The sequence below is a fragment of the Notolepis coatsorum genome (assembly GCF_963971535.1).
Source record: "Notolepis coatsorum genome assembly, chromosome: 6".
Lineage (NCBI taxonomy): Eukaryota > Metazoa > Chordata > Actinopteri > Aulopiformes > Paralepididae > Notolepis > Notolepis coatsorum.
The window spans coordinates 151929872-151949955 of NC_140170.1; the positions used below are offsets into that span (position 1 = coordinate 151929872).

General features: G+C 41.9%; 1 protein-coding gene across 1 annotated transcript in view; it reads right to left on the reverse strand.

The window, feature by feature from the left end:
- Positions 1-501: 501 nt before the first annotated feature.
- Positions 502-20084, reverse strand: part of sfmbt1 (Scm like with four mbt domains 1) — a 64187-nt gene continuing 44604 nt past the window's right edge. The window contains exons 18-21 of the mRNA XM_084316659.1: positions 17403-17584; positions 12674-12898; positions 5869-5997; positions 502-1567 (exon numbers count right to left, since the gene is read on the reverse strand). Coding sequence (XP_084172785.1) covers positions 1427-1567; positions 5869-5997; positions 12674-12898; positions 17403-17584 — 677 coding nt within the window. The 3' untranslated portion in view covers positions 502-1426. The remainder of the gene's footprint in view (positions 1568-5868; positions 5998-12673; positions 12899-17402; positions 17585-20084) is intronic.

The window sequence follows — 20084 nt, forward strand, 5'->3', positions numbered from 1 at the left end:
TAATTGAAGATTTATTGACAAAACCATCCGCCGAAAAAGTAGTTCCCAAAAAAAAAAAAAATTGCCTCCATGTGGAAGCAGCTTGGAAGTGCATCCAACTGTTCTCAGTAAGACATCCAAGAAACTAACACATCCAACTGTCTCTCAACTAAGACATCCAACAAACTAACACATCCAACTGTCTCTCAACTAAGACATCCAACAAACTAAGACATCCAACTGTCTTTCAACTAAGACATCCAACAAACTAACACATCCAACGTTTCTTCTTACCTACTTTCTATAGAACTTCATTCTTAGATGCTTCTATAGAAAGTAGGTAAAACAAAACAAAAAAAGTTTTCTTTGGCCTATAGGGGGGGAAAATAAGTTTTCTTTGCCCTATAGGAGGGAATCTTTTTTTTTTCTCTAAACCTACTTTCTATAGAAGCAGCTGGGAGGTGTGCTGTTTTAAGTGAGCGTGGATTATTGAATTGATTGATTGATTGATTGATTGATTGATTGATTGATTGAACTGGTTAAGCTTGGCGACTCTTTCGAAGTCGCTCTCTTTCGAAGTTGGTTAAGGTTAGAGTTTGGAATCAGGGCTGCTCTAAAGACAAACTCTAACCTTAACCAACTTCGAAAGAGTCGCCAAGCTTAACCAGTTGGAAACAAGGCGGACAGTAATAAAATGTGCAATCAATCAATCAATCAATTCAATAATCCACGCTCACTTAAAACAGCGCACCTCCCAGCTGCTTCTATAGAAAGTAGGTAATTTTTTTTGTTTTTATTGCAATTAATCAATCAATTCACACGATTTTTATTTTGTTCCACAATGACTCATGACCCACTAATTACATAATCCAACATTGTGTAAGAAACTAACACATTCGCCGTGACAATCGTTTTTCATTTAGTCTTTATGACCCTATCAACATATCCTTTCGTAACGTTTACTGTCCGCCATCTTGCTTTCACTTCTAAAAACTTGCACGGCGGATTGATAGTAATTCGGTTGTGGGCGGGTCCTGGGACCAAGAGCGTTGGTTATAACAAATACCCATGTGTAACTTGACTGTTTCAGCCAATCAGAATCGAGAAATGTGCATGCCATTGTATAACAACACAGACTAAACTGTCCTCGGTCACAGAACATAAACACAAGAATTCAGTGGTAATATTAGTATTATTCCCCTGCAAAGCAGATCAAAAATCAAAAGGTGGAAACAAGGATAGGCCACTGGTCATGTGACACCAGGGCACAGTCCCTCCAGAACAAAGAACCAGGAAATGTCGCATAATTGATCCATCTCCTGTCCACGCGTGATGTCTAGTGGAGTCTATAGTATTCTATAGGACGTCCAGTGGCAGAACAGCTAGGAAGGAGGACAGACACACAGAGCAGGATGTGCTGTAGTAATGTCTTTGTTTGTCCTGTCTGCTACGTAGCAAACTGTTGATAGAAAGCCAGCTTGACCCTCTCGATGTGATAGCACAGCTTGATGGCCGGTCCCAGCTTCAGGTCCATACACTCCTGTACTGTGGGGAGGTTGAGCAGGAGCAGCGCTTGGCCGTCAATCTCCTAGGAATAGAAATGATCACAGGGTCACATGCTTTATAAAGTCCTTGGCTGACTACTCATAGTACCTTCAGAGACCAGTCTAGTTCACCATCTCATTCACAAAAATGGATTGCTGCTAGAGACAGTGAGTCATGCAACTGTTATTTGCTGTACAACAGCAGTAAACTGAGTGACCGATGTTACGTTGAACATGGTATGACCATCAGTGGGAAGCACATCACTTCCAGTATGTCAGAAATGTCTGTTTTCAAACCGTGTCTACAGTAGGGATGAGCAAAACTCACAAAATTACTACGGTACCGAGCCAAGATTTATTTCACGTCACGAATAGATCAATACAGTCCGTATTAAGTGATGTTGTGTTTCTTTTTCAAATGTAGCCAAGAGTAAATACCCTAACACTATCAAAACAGCAGTCAGTGAGGGCGGTCAGGTGGCGTAGCGGAGATTGCGTTCGTCACCAACCCCGGAGACGCTGGATTCGCCTGTTCGAATCCAGCTCACAGCTCCGGGGTTCACACTAATACAATTGGCAGTATTAGAGGGTGGGAGAAGCTGGCGGGGTGGGTCCGGGTCGTTGTAAACAGCGACTCCTACAGTTCGGTCGGGGCGCCTGCTAAGCGCGGATAGGATCTAAGGGCGGTAGTGTGATCCTTCCACACGTTACACGGTCTCAGTGAGAGTCCGCGCTGCCAGGTGAAAAGAAGCTGTTGATTGGCTAGACGTGTGTCGGAGGAAGCACGTGATGGCCTCCACTCTCCCAGACAGACTGTGGGGGGTAAGTGCGCAGCGACCAGGAAGGGGATTGGGAATTGGCATAACGACTAACATTGGGATGGGAGAAAAATCGGAGGAAAAAGGAGGGGGAAAAAGATCAATAATAATAATTAAAAAAAAAAACAGCAGTCAGTGTATATTTTCAGCACTACGTTTGTTTAGCAATGATTGTAAGTAGGGCTGTTCGATATTGGCTTTTTTACCGATATCCGATATACCGATATTGTCCAACTCTTAATTTCCGATACCGATATCAACCGATACGAATATATGCAGGGTTCCCCCCCCCCCAAAAAAACTAAATAATTTCAGGTAACTAACATTACATATGTCTTGTCATGGAATTAACACAACATTATGCATACTTTTTACAATAAAAGTATACATTGATGTGTTCATTTCACTGGATGCATTAAACAAGGCATTCTAAATGTAAACATTATCTGTGCATCTCCCCTTTTCTTCTCTCTCCCTCTGGTTGTCACTCTCCCTCTCTTTTTCCCTCTCTTTCCTTCTCTTTAAATCACAAAAGCTAGGGTGGCTAGGTGGTGCAGTGGGCAAGGCGCTCACCACCAATGCAGGAGACGCTGGGTTCGAGCCCAGCTCTGAGCATTGCTATCAGCTTGGCTAGTCGTTCATACTAATACAATTAGCAGTATTAGGGGGTGGGAAGCTGATGGGTGGGGATCGGACGTTGTGGACAGCGACTCCTACAGGTCGGTTGGTGCTCCTGCGCAGCAGAATCAGGAAGCGACGGGGGCGGCGTGCCCTCCAAACGCAGACCTACGACGCTGAGAGATCGCGCTGTGCAGGTGAAAAGATGCGACTGCTGCTTCCTCGAGTACCGGAGGGGACACGTGATGTAAGGCTTAGTCCACATTGCAGCCGGCTTGTGGGAGGCATGGCCTAACAGCGTTCGAGACAGGGGAGGGTAGAATTGGACGATACGAAATTGGGATGGGAGAAAAATAGAAAATGGGAGAAAAAGTAGATAAAAAAAAAAATCACAAAAGCTAAAGTGGGTTCAAGTCCCTGTGATCATAAATCACAAAAGATAAAGCTGAAAGGATATTGTGGGTTCGAGTCCCTGTGATCATAAATCACAAAAGCTAAAGTTGAAAGGGCGGCTAGGTGGTGCAGTGGGCAAGGCGCTCACCACCAATGCAGGAGACGCTAGGTTTAGAGCCCAGCTCTCCGCATTGCTATCAGCTTGGCTGGTCGTTCATACTAATACAATTGGCAGTATTAGGGGGTGGGAAGCTGATGGGTGGGGATCGGACGTTGTGGACAGCGACTCCTACAGGTCGGTTGGTGCGCCTGCGCAGCAGAATCAGGAAGCGACGGGGGCGGCGTGCCCTCCAAACGCAGACCCCCGACGCTGAGAGATTGCGCTGTGCAGGTGAAAAGATGAGACTGCTGCTTCCTCGAGTACCAGAGGGGACACGTGATGCAAGGCTTAGTCCACATTGCAGCCGGCTTGTGGGAGGCATGGCCTAACAGCGTTCGAGACAGGGGAGGGTAGAATTGGATGATACGAAATTGGGATGGGAGAAAATTGAAAAAATGGGAGAAAAAGTAGATAAAAAAAAAAGCTAAAGTTGAAAGGATACTGTGGGTTCGAGTCCCTGTGATCATAAATCACAAAAGCTCAAGTTAAAAGAATGTGTATCAGAGCGGTCAGGTGGCGTAGCGGAGATTGCGCTCGTCACCAACGCAGGATATGCTGGGTTCGAGCCCAGCTCTCTGCGTTGCCACCAGCTTGGCTGGCCGTTCACACTAATACAATTGGCAGTATTAGGGGGTGGGGAAGCTGGCGGGTGGGAATCTGGCGTTGTGGACAGCGGTCAGGTCTCGGCGCTTGCTAAGCGGGGTAGGACTTGGTGGAGATAGCGTGCCCTCCCACGCGTTACACTTCACCAATGAGAGTCCTCGCTGCCAAGTAAAAAGACGTCACTGGCTGTCGGCGCACGTCTCGGAGGAAGCGTGCGATCGACTCGGGACGCCCTTGTACCGACTCGTAGGAGAACATGCATACAGCAGCCAGGTGGGGGAGGGGGGGGAATTGGCACAACGACTAATTGGGACGGGGAGAAAATCAGAGAAATCAGAAACAGAAAAAAATAAATAAAAAGGATGTGTATCAGTCATAATCAAACCGTAAACAAAGTGGCCTATTAACTCATTCAGCGCCAGGGGTCGCTGTTTACCTTACCGTTGAAATGCCATCGCCTTTTTAACATGGGGATACGTGGCTGTGTTTGTAGGCCTAAAGCTATATTATATAGCTATGGATCTAATAATATAGTCGATTGTCATTGAGTTTCTTCCGGTCAAGATGCAAAAAACAGAAAATGTTTTCATTCATACATTCCCGTTTTATACCGTCGTGAATATGAGTGTAGTTTCAGGGCGGTCTGGTGTCATTTCCAAAATGCTCCGCAATGTGTATTCGAGTAAAAGCGAAATGTCCCCTCGCTTGAGCACAGACTAAAGACAGTGCCTAATTGCCTCTACGAATGGAATGCAACATCATTCACAAGTTAGGTGTGAATGTATCTGAGAACGTATTTAACACACCTGACGACCGGCGCTATTGATATGCAAAGTAGCCCAGGTGGGTACTTATAGCGAGTTGGCGAGTGCAGCGCATTCCTGTGTGCGTGCACACGCTTCTGCTCAAATCTTTGGCTGCACGGAGTGCAGCCTCGTCCCATGAAGAACGCATCCCTGATCGCAACCAACGGAACATGCCACACACACACGCCCTGATCAGCATGAAGGAATTTTTGGATCAACGCAATATTGATACCATATAGTCCTTACCTTGACCAGGATCTGTCCCGTAAAGAATATTCCAATTATCTTATCCAATTATCCAATGATCCGGGGGGGCCTGACCCTCGTGGATGCCTGCGTTATAAGCGCTTGCCCTGCCCGAGTAATTAGACCCCGCCCGCAAGCCACAGAACGGCCCACACACCAAGCCACATCATTTCAAATGGAGTGCAATAGCGGCCACAAGGCGTTAGGTGGCGGTATTGGACTTTTGCGATCTCAGACCCATCCCCAGTGATAACACACAGCTGCCTGCATGTTTATGAATGGAAATAGCGTATAAAAGAAATAACGATCCAATAACGTATACGTGGTTGGTGTTCAACGATTGGCGGGCTAACACGTATTAAATCGTTGTTGGCGGTCATTGAGTTAGATGTTAGATTCCAATATGAAAAATAATGTGATTTAATGTTCTATGCCTTACCTTGACTTTGTCTATTTTGCTGCTGTATACTTTATACTTTTATTTTATGTCTGCACTTTTTTGTCAATTCCGTGCAAATCTTATGCCAATTTTGTGCACATTTTATGCCTGTCTTTTTTGTGTGAAGCACTTTGAGCTGCAATTCTTGTATGAAAGGTGCTATACAAATAAAGTGTATTATTATTATTATTGAATTTGTGTATGTGTATGTGTATGTGTGTGTGTGTGTGTGTGTGTGTGTGTGTGTGTGTGTGTGTGTTACCTGATCTAAGAAGATCCGTGCCAGAGGGGCACAGTCAGTGGTCCTGATGAAGTGAACCACGTCAGTGATGCTCCACTCCAGGGGGCTGGTGTCCAAACACAGCTTCTGGGGAGCCTCTGTCTTAGAGATCTACATGCACGCGCGCGCACAGACACACACACATACACACACAGAGGAACACAGTACATTTTTTTAAATCTTTTCCCCCCTCCTTTTTCCTCCGTTTTTCTCCCATCCCAATGTTAGTCGTTATGCCAATTCCCAATCCCCTTCCTGGTCGCTGCGCACCTACCCCCTATGGTCGGTCTGGGAGAGTGGAGGCTATCACATGTTTCCTCCGACACATATGTAGCCAATCAACCGCTTCTTTTCTCCTGGCAGCGCGGACTCTCACTGAGAGGGTGTAACGTGTGGAAGGATCACACTACCCCCCTTAGATCCTTTCCTCGCTGAGCAGGCGCCCCGACGAACTGTAGGAGTCGCTGTTTACAACAACCAGGACCCACCCACCAGCTTTCCCACCCCTAACACTGCCAATTGTGTTAGTATGAACGACCAGCCAAGCTGGTAGCAATGCCGAGAGCTGGGCTCGAACCCAGCATCTCCTGCACTAGTGGCGAGCGCCTTGCCCACTGCGCCACTGAACACGGTAACATTTTAATAAAAACATCCAACATCAAACTAACTTCCAAAATGGTAAAAATAAATAGCATGCATTATGTGCTATGAGGCTGGTATCTATGGATTCCTCAAGTTGTCTAGTTTATACCTCCACATCTCCTCCAGCTTTAGAAGGGCAATCTTCTGAATTATATATGGTTTAATGCTTTATGGCTTAATTAAGATTAGTTATAAACTTAAATTAATTTCAATGGACTTCAATCAGAAACTATAATAATGTGAAATTATTTATTTACATAATTGTCCTTATTTATTTCCCTTTTCATTACCCGATTTAGAAATGCCGAAGGACAGTGTTATTCTGTGTTGATGGTCTTTATATAGAAGACATTACCACCATTCACAATATTTTAGTCATACTTTAAGCTTTGCAGTAGGCATGATACTTTTCAGCATGGTCTTTACACTCTCAGTGGCACCCCACAGAGGTTTCCGTAGTGTAGTGGTTATCATGTTCGCCTCACACGCGAAGGCGAAATGTCCCCTGTTCGAAACCGGGCGGAAACATCCTTTACATTTTTTTATATTCTCTGGAGTACGTTTTCAATACTCAACCATTTATTCACTTATACTTGGTTTTTAATAACTGTTACATAATAAGTAGTGTACATGTATTCACTTATACTTGGTTTCTAATAACTGATATAATAAGTAGTGTAGATTTATTCCTGGACCTTTTAGTATTTACAGTTTTCTTCTTTTTTCCACATTGTGCAGTTAACATATTTTGTCACTTTCGGTCATTCAGTATAATAAATTGCAAGTGTTATAGTTAAACATTTGAATTTAACTCAATAAGAGTGGAAGCACTATTTTGGTTGCACAGGCTTTAGTATTGGACTTTGACAATCTTCACTTGTTGACAGTCACAGTAATATTCACTAATGGACATGAGTCTAGGACTGCCTCCTCTGAGATCATTAAACAGTTGCTTTGGTTTTAATCTATCAAGATTGTGTTTGTTGATTAGTTGTTCTTCCATGCTGAATGAGTTATTTGCTGAAAAATGATAATCACCTCTGTGGTAGGCACTATACCTTTTTATACACCTGCATATAACCCATATAACTCTGAATGATAGCATGTACAATAATGCTGTATATACATATATACAGTATATATATATATAGACATCTGTCTGTATATACCGGCATATAATCCTGTACATATCCCTTACCTACTCTTACTATACCGCTGGCCAGTATTACTTACTAGTTACTACCATAGTCTTTATATCTGTACATATATGTATATCACTGTACATAATAATACTATAACACTGTACATACATCTGATTAGCACTATTACTCAGTAGTACTAATTTATATAGTTTATATCCACTCACCTGTACATTGTATATATTACTATTGCACTTCACTGCTACATTTGCACTTTGGTTGGATGGCAAACTTATTTTCGTTGTACTGTACTTGTGCTGTATAATGACAATACATTTGAATCTAATCTAATTTAATAAAATTTACTCTAAATAGGCAGTCTTATAGAATGCATGGTAATTTGCAGGATGCTCTTTACACTCTCAGTGGCCCCCACACAGAGGTTTCCGTAGTGTAGTGGTTATCACGTTCGCCTCACACGCGTTGGCGAAAGGTCCCCGGTTAGAAACCGAACAACCTTTTAATTTTAAAATATTCCATGGAGCAATAGATTCAAATCAGTACGTTTTTAATACTCAAAAATACTTTTAATACTTGTCAATTAAATCAACAATTTAATTAATAGACTAAATCTATGACTACTAGTCGACTAAGAATTTCTTTAGTCAACAACAGTAGATAGTCCTATATTGCAATCCCTCGCTAAAGCCTCTTAAGCTGCAACGTCCCTCATATGGGACGTTTTTCGGACTTTTTGCAACAGACACTTTGGCGACCCCTAGTGGCTCGGGTGTGCATATTTTGTAATACAATATATATATCGAATTTAAGGCTTATTTGTTGCCTGTCGATAGCGATAAAATCCGACAAAATACGTTCAGCGGTTCTCGAGTTACATGCCGGTATTTGAGGCTTGTGCAAAGTACACGGTATTGCGCAAAATACCACTCCTGACCAGTGTTGTGCTAGTTACTGAAAAATAGTAACTCAGTTACTTTACTAGTTACTTCATTTCAAAGTAACTTCGTTACTGTACTAGTTACTTACACCCAAAAGTAATGAGTTACTGTGAAAAGTAACTATTTAGTTATTTAAAAAAAAAAATAAAAAAAAAAGATTGCTCCCGAGTCCCATGCCCCAGATAGTATTCAAAATCGGTTGATCAACTTGACAGTTTCCATTCACATCACCGAACTCTGCTAAGCAATGTGGTCTAGATACAAACACAAATCTGACACAAACAAATGTTGTCCCGAGTCGATATAATAAGAAGTGCGGCGGTTGAAGGAACAGCCTTGATGTCGCCGGAGCGTTTCATTATAACCATTATAATTCAAGGGTACTTGAACTGTACTGCTGTACTGTACTGTACCCATTCTGCAATCTGTTAATAAAGTTTTCATTCATTCATTCATTCATACTACGACTATGCTTGCACCTCATGGTACCAAAGCACCTCAAAGGCGCTTAAAACAAAATTACAAACATCACAAAACAAACTGGTCAGACTACTACTTAACCTGAACCCACCTCACCCCTGCCCACTTTGACAACCTAGGATGGCTTAGAGTAGACGACAGAGTACAGCAACTTGCAATGGGCCTGGTCTACAAGATACACTATACGACCGGGGTACCCATGTACATGTCAAAATACTTCCCAAAGGTCAGTGAATACCACAACCACTACACCAGAGGGAGCTCCACAAATCATGTAAAACCCAGATTCGGCTCAAACAAGGGACTAAACACGTTTCGCAATTATGCCACAACAATGTGGAACGCCCTACCCAAAGCTAGGGGTAACAGTACTGTATATTTGAATACCGTTTATGTCACAAATGTATCAGTACTAAATACCTATATGTCCCTATGCCATAAATGTCATGTATGTTGTGTATGTCATAAATGTCTATATGAATTGAAAATGGGGGACCCTGATGGAAACAAGACAAACGTCTTTCTCAGGTCTGCATCCCCTTAACAATTGTATGTATTGAGCCGTACTGTATTGTACCCATTCTGCAATCTGTTAAATAAAGTTTTCATTCATTCATTCATTCATTCATTCATTCATTCATTCATTCATTCATTCATTCATTCATTCATTCATTCACCATCTTGCAAGTTGCAACGTTGTTTAAGATATCAATCAAAGCATTGCAACGTTAGAATAGTTAGGATATCAATTGTGCATGAAAGAACTATATTTATATTGTTTGATTAGTATTATGAGATTCCCTGGCAGATTTCGTACAGTCAAAATCCGTTGATCAACTTGAGTTTCAGTTGCACTCACCAAAGTCTGCGGTGGTCGAGATGTAGTAACGTTACGTTAGTCGACTCCAGCAGCGCCTCAAACATGTTCTTTATCTCGTTTCCATGTTGTATATTAATTATCTCTCCAAGTAGTTGCTAAATGGTTTGTTAGTTTGTTACTGCGTTCTTTTTATGTGGATTCATAGCGAGCGTTTGTTTTGTTTACAATAGAGAGGGTCTATTTCTTTCCGTAGCCGCATCTGGTTTGCGCACTTCTGATTGGCCAGTGGCCAGACTCGCCTCGTATCATTCTACGCGGGTGGGGATGAGGATAATAATAATAATAATAATAATCACTACCGCTCGCTATCAATCTACGCCGTATATAACGCAAATAACGCAGTGACGAACCATTCAGTAACGTAAGTAGCGTTACTGAATTTCAAAAGTAATGCATTAGAGTACTAGTTGCGGCAAAAAGTAACTTTGTTTCTGTAACGCGTTACTTTGTAACGCGTTAGTCCCAACACTGCTCCTGACTCAGGCTGCAGTAGTTCCGTCAATCTAGATCCGATCTCGAAAATGATTGTGGATCGTTGTAACCAATGAGTGTGACTTTCCAATGATACCCCACATGGGGATCTAAATAAAATAAAAATAAAAACACGAAGAAACACGAAAACAGGAAGAGCAAAACAGCTGAATGAATTGAAGTCTATGAGAAAACTGAGTTTTTCTTTGTACACAGTTTACCAAAATCACTCCTAATCACTCATTTCTGAATGGATCTTTATGAAATTTGGATATGTACTACATAAGGCTTCAGACTATGGCTCCGTCTGGATTTGTAAGCCATACCACCTTCTGGGAAAATACTACCTCTGGACTACTAACTACTACAGAAAAACTTGAGTAACAAGTTTTTTTACAACTCAAGTTCAGACCTATGTAACTCTATTACTTTAGCACTAAAAGTGAATGTCATCTTTCAAAAGAGACCAGGCTCATGCATGTGCTATAAGTATAAAGTATGTTGTTTTGGTTTGCAAAAAAAGTATGCAGTCCTCAAGTTCAAGTTGAAAAATTGCCACTTGTCTGCCCACTTGTTAAGAGGCACATAAAAACAAAAGACCAGTTCCTATTTTGTTTCAGTTGATTCTAGGTTGGTCAAAATGGTTATAAAATCATACAAGCTGAACTTGTTAAATTACTGAAGTACTATTGTTCCTCCGACTTAAAGCTGGGGTAGGCAATTAATTTTTCTAGAACCATTTGTCTTGGTGAAATTCTCTTTAAAGTTTACATCAGATACCAATAGATCAAATACTGTTGAGAAACTAGTCTGGTCTCAGTGTCCCAAGTCCTGGAATCATCAACCTCAGGGCGCCTGAATCTTAACAACCAATCAGTGTTTGTTGGCCTGCTGTGTGGCAATCTGTCTGGATCACTATCTGGAATCTGGGGACTAACATCTTCAAATGTGTCCTTTAGATAACTGATAGGCCAAACCCTGTGACCGCCAGATCCAATCACATTTTAGAAAAACACAAGGTTAAAAAGGAAATGATTCGTTACTTGTGAATGCACTGTCCAAATATGTTTGCCTTAAAATAGTTCTTGAGTCATCTTGCCTCATGGTGGTGCTATTCTCACAAGACTAAAAACATTCCACAAACCCAATGCCAGGGTTTCCCATTAATTACCTAGACTGTGGCGTTTTTTTTTACATTTTTTAATATAAAGTTTGCCAATAGGGATGTATTGGCAGTGGTAGTAGTCGTAATAGTCATCCACTATATATATATATTTTTTCCCCTAAAAAATAAACCAGTTCAACACAGGTAACCACTTTTGCTTAATTTCTTTGATGGCTCAAATGTATGCTCTAGTAGTGAGTCCAGTGGTTCCCAAACCTCTCCTCGAGACACCCCAGCCATTCCATGCATTTGTTCAATTCCACCACCAGCACACCTTCATTCAACTAATGAAGGGCTAGTTAAGTTGAATCAGGTGTGCTGGTGGTGGAATTTAATAAATACATTGAACGGCTGGGGTGCTTCGAGGAGAGGATTGGGAAGCACTAGTCTAGTCGATTTTGTGTGTTGAGCACAAAGTTCATCATAGATCTAGCCTCTTTATTTTGCTCTCAAAGTGCACCAGATTGATGCATTTAACTTTAAAATGTACACACACAAAAAAAGTTACGGGGGGGGGGCATGCCCCCGGACCCCCCTAGAGGGTCGGAGGTTCACCCCCCATAGTCTCTGAAAATCCGGTGGGAAACACTGAATGCCATTCAGCTCCATTGTATTGGAGTGATGGCAGACATCTCTACGGCAGATATCACTCAAATCACACCCAAATGATCTGGATGTATGTATATGATACTCCGGGTAAGAGGAAACATATCTGTAAAAAAATATTAACTGCCCCTTTAAACCTTGGCATATTTGTGAGACAATAAGGTGGCATACTGCACTTTGAGGTTAACAAGTGTTTCACCCAAGCCAATGCAGAAGTGGGTTATCCTGGATTTGAACCCAGGGGTTAGCTAACTGATTTATCAGGGTTATTCCATGGACATTTAGTGAATGCAGTAGAAGACTTTAATCTAACCCAGGCTTAAGCATTAACCAAAGATATATATTCTTAACCGAAACCAAGTACAGTGTGTGATACAGCCCTAAATACCCGAATTGATTTGATTAGGTGGGCGTTTGAAACATCCTCATTAGCGCACGTCGGCACCTTTGGTGAAGGAGGATGGTTCTCATCGTCTGAAAAGGAGGGAGAGCGGGGTTTCCTCCGCCTGCGCGTGGGCCTCGGTGTGGCCGGGGGGGAGGGTGACGGGGTCGCGGGTAGAGACTTCCCAATGGAATATTCAGAGTCGTCCTGGAGGTCATCCTGCAGCTCAGAGCCAGAATCTTCAGACAGAGATTCGTCCTCATCCAGATCCTCCTCTTCGCCACTGCCCTGCAAGCCAGACACGGATAGAGTTAAAGCTACAAGTGGGAGGATGTATTGGGACTGTCACCTTTTGTTTGACAATTGTTCAAACACTAAATGTTCAAAACTGTAATGACGTGTTTGTATTCAAAGAGTGAAGTCGGTTCTTTCATTTCACAATCTTCTTTCTAGTGTCCCTTAAATGTAATCATGCCATCACGCCTCATTATCACGCCTCATTTTAGCATTTTGGTTTTGTATATTGTATATTTTGTATAGTGTTTGGTCTTTATTCTTTTATTTACTGTATGAAGCACAATCTCAGGAGGCTCATACAGAACCAAGCATTTCACTGTAATGTATATGAAACGTATATGTTATGTGTACATACGTGTATGTTGAACTGTGCTGCACTGTATCCATGTCCCCCACCACTGCACTTTACTTTACTGTCTTATTGTTGTCTCACTGTTCTGTTCTGTTTTGCACTGATTTATTTATCATTATTATTATTATGTTGTTCCTATTTGTGAAAAAATCAATCATGCACTGAAATGTCAAATCACGTTCCATTTGTACCTGTACAATATGGTGAATAAAGAAATCTGAATCTGTAGTAGTAGTAGTAGTAGTAGTAGTAGTAGTAATAGTAATAGTAGTAATAGTAATAGTAGTAGTAGTAGCAATAGTAATAGTAATAGTAATAGTAATAGTAGTAGTAGTAGTAGTAGTAGTAGTAGTAGTAGTAGTAGTAGTAGTAGTAGTAATAATAGTAGTAGCAATAGTAGTAGTAGCAATAGTAGTAATAGTAATAGTAATAGTAGTAGTAGTAGTAGTAGTAGTAGCAGTAGTAGTAGTAGTAGTAGTAGTAGTAGTAGTAGTAGTAGTAGTAGTAGTAGTAGTAGTAGTAGTAGTAGTAGTAGTAGTAGTAGTAGTAGTAGTAGTAGTAGTAGCAATAGTAGTTTTATTCAGTCATCAGTCACACACAATACAATATGCACAATCATTCAACAGTCTTTGATTTTGGCAAATATATGTGACAAATAAAACAAAACTTGAACTAACAGTAACGTGCCTTGTGCTCCAAAAGGTGCCATTTGTGTTTGGTGACAAGTAACAAGGGGCGCTTCATACGCTCCCCAAAACAATGTTGTGCTCCCTCTGCACACTGGAAGACAGCAGACTAGTAGCCAGGCAGACACTGCTGTGCTGAATAACCTAATTGTATTGACACAACACTTAAACCACCATTATGAATAAAGGATGTCTTGTCACTGGATCTGCCGTGGCACTCTTAACCCATTTAGACCTAAAACTCTCTCTCTCTCTCTGACCAAATTAGGGCTACCACACCACCGCTTTAATCAATGGGAGGACGGGGAAATTTGCGAGTGCTTAAAATATATCTTAAATTATGGCTATGGGTCTAATACACCCGTCACTTATCAATGACTTGCTTGCAGTCAACATGTACGAAACGGATTGTTTTTTCATCGGTACATTTCCGTTTTATACCGTTTTGAATACGAGTATAGTTTGAGATTTTGAGTAATTCCAGAGAAAGATGCGATAATAGCCCTTTAGTGGAATACACAAAACATGTTGCCATTTTTCGGCTGATTTATGAATAGTTTTCAAATAAACGCTAGATTATCGATAGTATATGTGTCCTTATGCACGATACAAAAGCGGGCTGAAAAATCGCTTATCCATGCCTTGCTCAGCGCCAACGGCACGCACATACACACACACACACACAGACACGTTGTGAGCGCTATGAAAAAAACATCTGATTAACTCAAAACTGGTAACATAAGAGTCCTTCTGCAAAAAGATTAATCCAATTCCTGATCACCATTCCAAATATCGATCGCATCCATTGATCCAACGTTATAGTCCAAAACACATAATCCACGCTGCTCCCAGTCCCCCCAGTCAACGTGGTACAACGATACTGCATGCCCGAGAAGCAAAACCCGGACCGGACTTTTTTGTTGGTTGCACATCCCCAGCCAATCCAATCCAATGATGTGCAATACCATCCGGGAGACGATAGGGGGGCGGTTTTTGCCCTTTTGCGAGCTCAGACCCATTCCCAACAATAACATCAGGCTGGATGGATGAAAATGAATGGATATCGCTAATAAAATAAATAACGATTAAAACCCGACTATACTCGTGATTGGCGCTCAATGGTTGTCGAGTTAACCCAACTATACTCGTGACTGGCATTGAATGGGTTAAAGGTGAATGTTTAAAGTGAGTGTGTGGATGTGTGTGCAATGAATGTAGAATGGATGGGTTAGTGTTGCTTGCGTGGATGCAAGTGTGTGTGTGTATGCACGTCACGTTTCTGTAACAAATCTACATATTAAGGTCAGATGCAAAGCACGAGTGCAGATTCCATAAACATAAGTCAAAGTGCCTATGAACCGCCTACACTACAGTATAAAGGCAGAGTGGCTAACTGCGAGTGAGTGAGTGACTTGATTGCACTACCTCTCTACCTCATTTAGCATTTTGTACATTTTCGTTTTGTATATTGTATATTTGGTATAGTGTTTGGTCTTTATTCTTTTTACTTTTTACTGTATGAAGCACAATTTCAGGAGGGTCATACAGAACCAAGCATTTAACTATAATGTACCTTATTATGTGACAAATAAAACAACACTTGAAACTTGACATTGTGGATCTATGAGGTGTTTCACATCTAAAACTCCAATCGTAAGGACCTTGACATTGTGGAATACTTGTCTGCCATGTGTAATACTCAGTGTTTCCTCTACCATTGCCTTGAAGGGGCGGCCCGCCCCAACAACGGGACCATGCCCCTCCTGAAAGACCCCCGAATGACCAACCCCCCCAAAATATATTATATAATTTATTAATTATATATTTTAATAATTTATTAACCTCTTAACGTTCGGCATACCGTATACGGTACACCACGCCCATGCGTGGGACAACCGCGACAACACTAGTAGTTTCAGGGGGCCTACTACCTAGGGGAAACACTGGTAATACTTCTACCATTATACCATGTGTAATACTTATACTGTAACTGAGGGGTACAATTCCCTGACTGTATTAATAAGTATGGTATCATTAAACCACTACCGTCTTATGTACATTACTACTGGCCATACAGTACACAGGTATATGAGAACACCTCCACAATGACACGGTTTCCACACAAATCTGGGTTAAGAATATTTATTAGCAGCAATAGTACATAATATACTTTACTTTGAATGCGCTTATAAGGCAAAGGAATGTGCGTAGGCAAATCAATAACGTATGTCCATTCTCATATTACGCAGGAGATAATAATACAACCTGAATCTTAGGAATTATATCTATGGTACTCTGGGGAGGCAGCGGGAGATACTGGTAGGGGGTTCCCACCGGTTGTAAGCCAGCAGGGGGAGGAAATGTTCGAATGCAAAGTCTGGATCAGCGGGGACTCAATAAGCTCCTGCTATGGGAGGCGGTATATTACTCCCTGATCGGCAGACGAAAGCAGCAGCTGTAATCCCAGTATGCGTGCAGCACAGGTGAAAGCCGGCCAGCCTCTCCTTGAGACGGGCTCGAATGATGTTCCTCACGTCACGGGTAAATCCCACACAGTAGTGGGGTGTAGACGATTCTTCTCCGCTCCAACAGCCTGGTCCAAAGCAATAATAATAATAATCCAGCCGGAAAGGGGCTCTGCATTCACCGGTGTAGATACTCCGGTGCGCGGTACTTCACATTAATTAGGTTGAACTTGACGTTATTCCACTAAGCTCTGACACTTTACTATCCTATTCGCACGCGGCTATAAGTGCTCTATTTAGACGCACGGTTGCTCACTTCACTTGGTCGTTGACTCGTGATGAAGGCTTTACTAGTAAGGAGCGAACGATACGTTGAACAAACGTATTAGGATAAGACAAGACTCTATTTTGGGGCAAACGGGCCCACTTCACAGCACGTTGTATCGTGGTGAAGGCTTCACTTGGGTAACTCGAACTACTTCTGTATTCACCTGCGACGTATTTATATGTTAGGTGAACAAATCTAGTGCCAACCTTATTTCTGTCTCGTATTCCTGGGCAAAGCCGGGCATGTACAGACATGTCTTGACGGTGGCTTTGAACTCGGCATTGGGGGTATGGCCGTTGGCGCCTAGGGGATCGCTTCCAATAGGAGAACGAAATATTATGGTCTGTACTAGGTTAAAGGGATATTCCGTGTATATGTACAAAGAATACACAAGGGATATCAAACGATATACAAATATTATGCAATATATATCAATCAATAAATACATATATTCGGTTTAATCTGACCCTTTGTAACATATACCATGTGTAATACTTATACCATTATACCATGTGTAATACTTATACCATTATATCATGTGTAATACTTATACCACTATACCATGTGTAATACGTATACCATTATACCATGTGTAATACTTATACCATTATACCACGTGTAATACTTATACCATGTGTAATACTCGTGTGCGTGTGTGCAGTACCTGTGGAGAACCAGCAGGCGTGTTGTCCAGAGAGGCTGAGGAGCGTCTCTTTTTGTGGACGAAGAGCTGCTTCCTCCTCTTCTTCTTCCTCCCCTTCCTCTTCACGCCTCCCTCCAGGTTGGAGTGACCCCCTGGGGGCCGGCCCACCCGTCGACTCTTCTTCTTCTTACCGTAGCAGTAAGCTAGAGCACAAGACCAGAGGCTTAGCAACACATAATGAACAGCTTCCTCTGTACCCGGCAACAGGCAGCTCTGCTACATCAGGAAGTGGTAAACACAAGGACATTCTGGGGTATTATTATTATTATGAAGACTGAGTAACCAAACAGAAAATGAAAGAGACCTATAGTGAAACTGGCATTTTCTGTCAACACCACCTGTGCCCTCACCTCTAGCTTATTTCACCAAACACCAAAATTAATACACTTTTGCCACTAAGTAATCGTCCTTGCCTATATTACTACCTACTATACTAATATGTCTTTACTACAATGCACTCAAGACTGTAGCAGCACCCACGTTTCAACACTGTTTGATGAACATTGTTACATTGTTATATGAAAGAGTTGTACCCTTCCTGCTGACCTGTTTGGATCACTTTGGATAAAAGCGTTCAGCTAAATTACAAAATGTAAATGTAACGTTGTTCTAGTGAGTGTTCATTATGTAACCTATCATCATTCCTGTCCACCAGGGCAACTAAAGCTAAATGGGACCAAACACCAGGGGACCGATCAGTCAGAATGGCTTTGAGACGCTACTCATCAGCTGCCAGGTTGGGAGGGGACACTGCTATCACCAACACACTGCTATAACCAACACACTGCTATAACCAACACAACACACTGCTATAACCAACACACTGCCATCACCAACTAGGGATGGGTACCGAATTCGGTACTTTTGAGGTACCGAACCGAAACACGTCGGTACTACCGAGTATCGAATCAAGTGAGAAACAATTTTTTTTTTTTTTTTTTTTTTTTTTATTAATATTTTTTTTTTTTTACCTTTTCTTTTTTTTTTTACTTTTTTTTTTTCATGTCAACGTTCACACGCACAATATATGCTTACCTAGGATTTGACTTGATTCAACAACAAAGCAGTCGGAGCAATGACAAGCCGAAAACTGTCGAAATTGTAGTTATTTGAAGTTTGGATTTTTTTTTTACGACTGAGGTAGGTAAATAAAATTTCTTGAGACTAAAGTACCGAAAAAAGGTACCGTTGGGTACCGGTATCGATTCACAGGTACCGGTACCGGTACCGGTATCGGTTCAAATGTGAAAGGTACCCATCCCTATCACCAACACACTGCTATAACCAACACACTGCCATCACCAACACACTGCTATAACCAACACACTGCCATCACCAACACACTGCTATAACCAACACACTGCCATCACCAACACACTGCTATAACCAAAAGACTACTGTAACAAACACACTGCTATAACCAAAACACACTGCTATAACCAACACAACACACTGCTATAACCAACACACTGCCATCACCAACACACTGCTATAACCAACACACTGCCATCTCCAACACACTGCTATAACCAAAACACTACTATAACAAACACACTGCTATAACCAACACACTGCTATAACCAACACACTGCTTTAACAAAAACACAGCTATAACCAAAACACTGCTATAACCAACATATTTTATCTACTTTTTCTCCCCCTTTTTCTGTATTTTTCTCCCATCCCAATTTAGTCGTTATGCTAATTCCCTTCCCTCCCTTCCTGGTCGTTGCGCGCATTTGCCCCCCACTTGCCGGTCTAAGGAGGGTTGATAGATACTATCACATGTCCCCTCTGATACATGTGGAGTCAGCCAGTCGCTTCTTTTCACCTGACAGCGAGGACTCTCACTGGGGGAGCGTAACGCGTGGGAGGCTCACACTACTTCCCCCAGTTCCCTTCCTCGCTGAGCAGGCGCCCTGACCGACCTGTAGGAGTCGCTGTTTACAACGACCAGGATACACACCCCACCGGCTTCCCACCCGCTAACACTGCCAATTGGTTAGTATGGACGACCGACCAAGCCGGTACCGCTGACAGCTGGATTCGATACCAGTGTCTCTGCAGTGGTAGGCAGGCGCTTAGTCCGCTGCGCTACCCGGCCGCCATAATATCTAAATATTTTGAAAACTAAAAATATTGTTTGAATTAACAATGGGAAATAATTCAATATTAACATTTATCATCTTCCAATGGGATCATAACAGGCTGGAAGTATATCATGATACGCAATTACAAAATATTAGATTATTTAAAATGAGAATATTTGGTTTGTTATCACATTTAAAGGAACACACCTACTTGCCATCATCCTCAGAGTCAGACAAGAGGATTGATATCAGTTGTGTGTCCAGTAGCCCCAGAGAGAGATCCAGGTGCATGCTAGCCTAGCTTAGCACAAGGACTGAAAGCAGTAGGGAGCAGCTAGCCTAACTCCTTAAAAAATTCAACAAAACCGATGCAAGAGCTGAGATTAATTGTATTGTTATTTAACATATGATTTTGCACACAAATGCAGATGTCGTGATATACATCAATATAAAAAAAAATCCCTTGTAATTATTCTGCCTTTTTATTCCTCATATCACCAGACCCTTGCTTCAATTAATCAAAATGTAAATGAATCAAGCCCATCCCTAATCA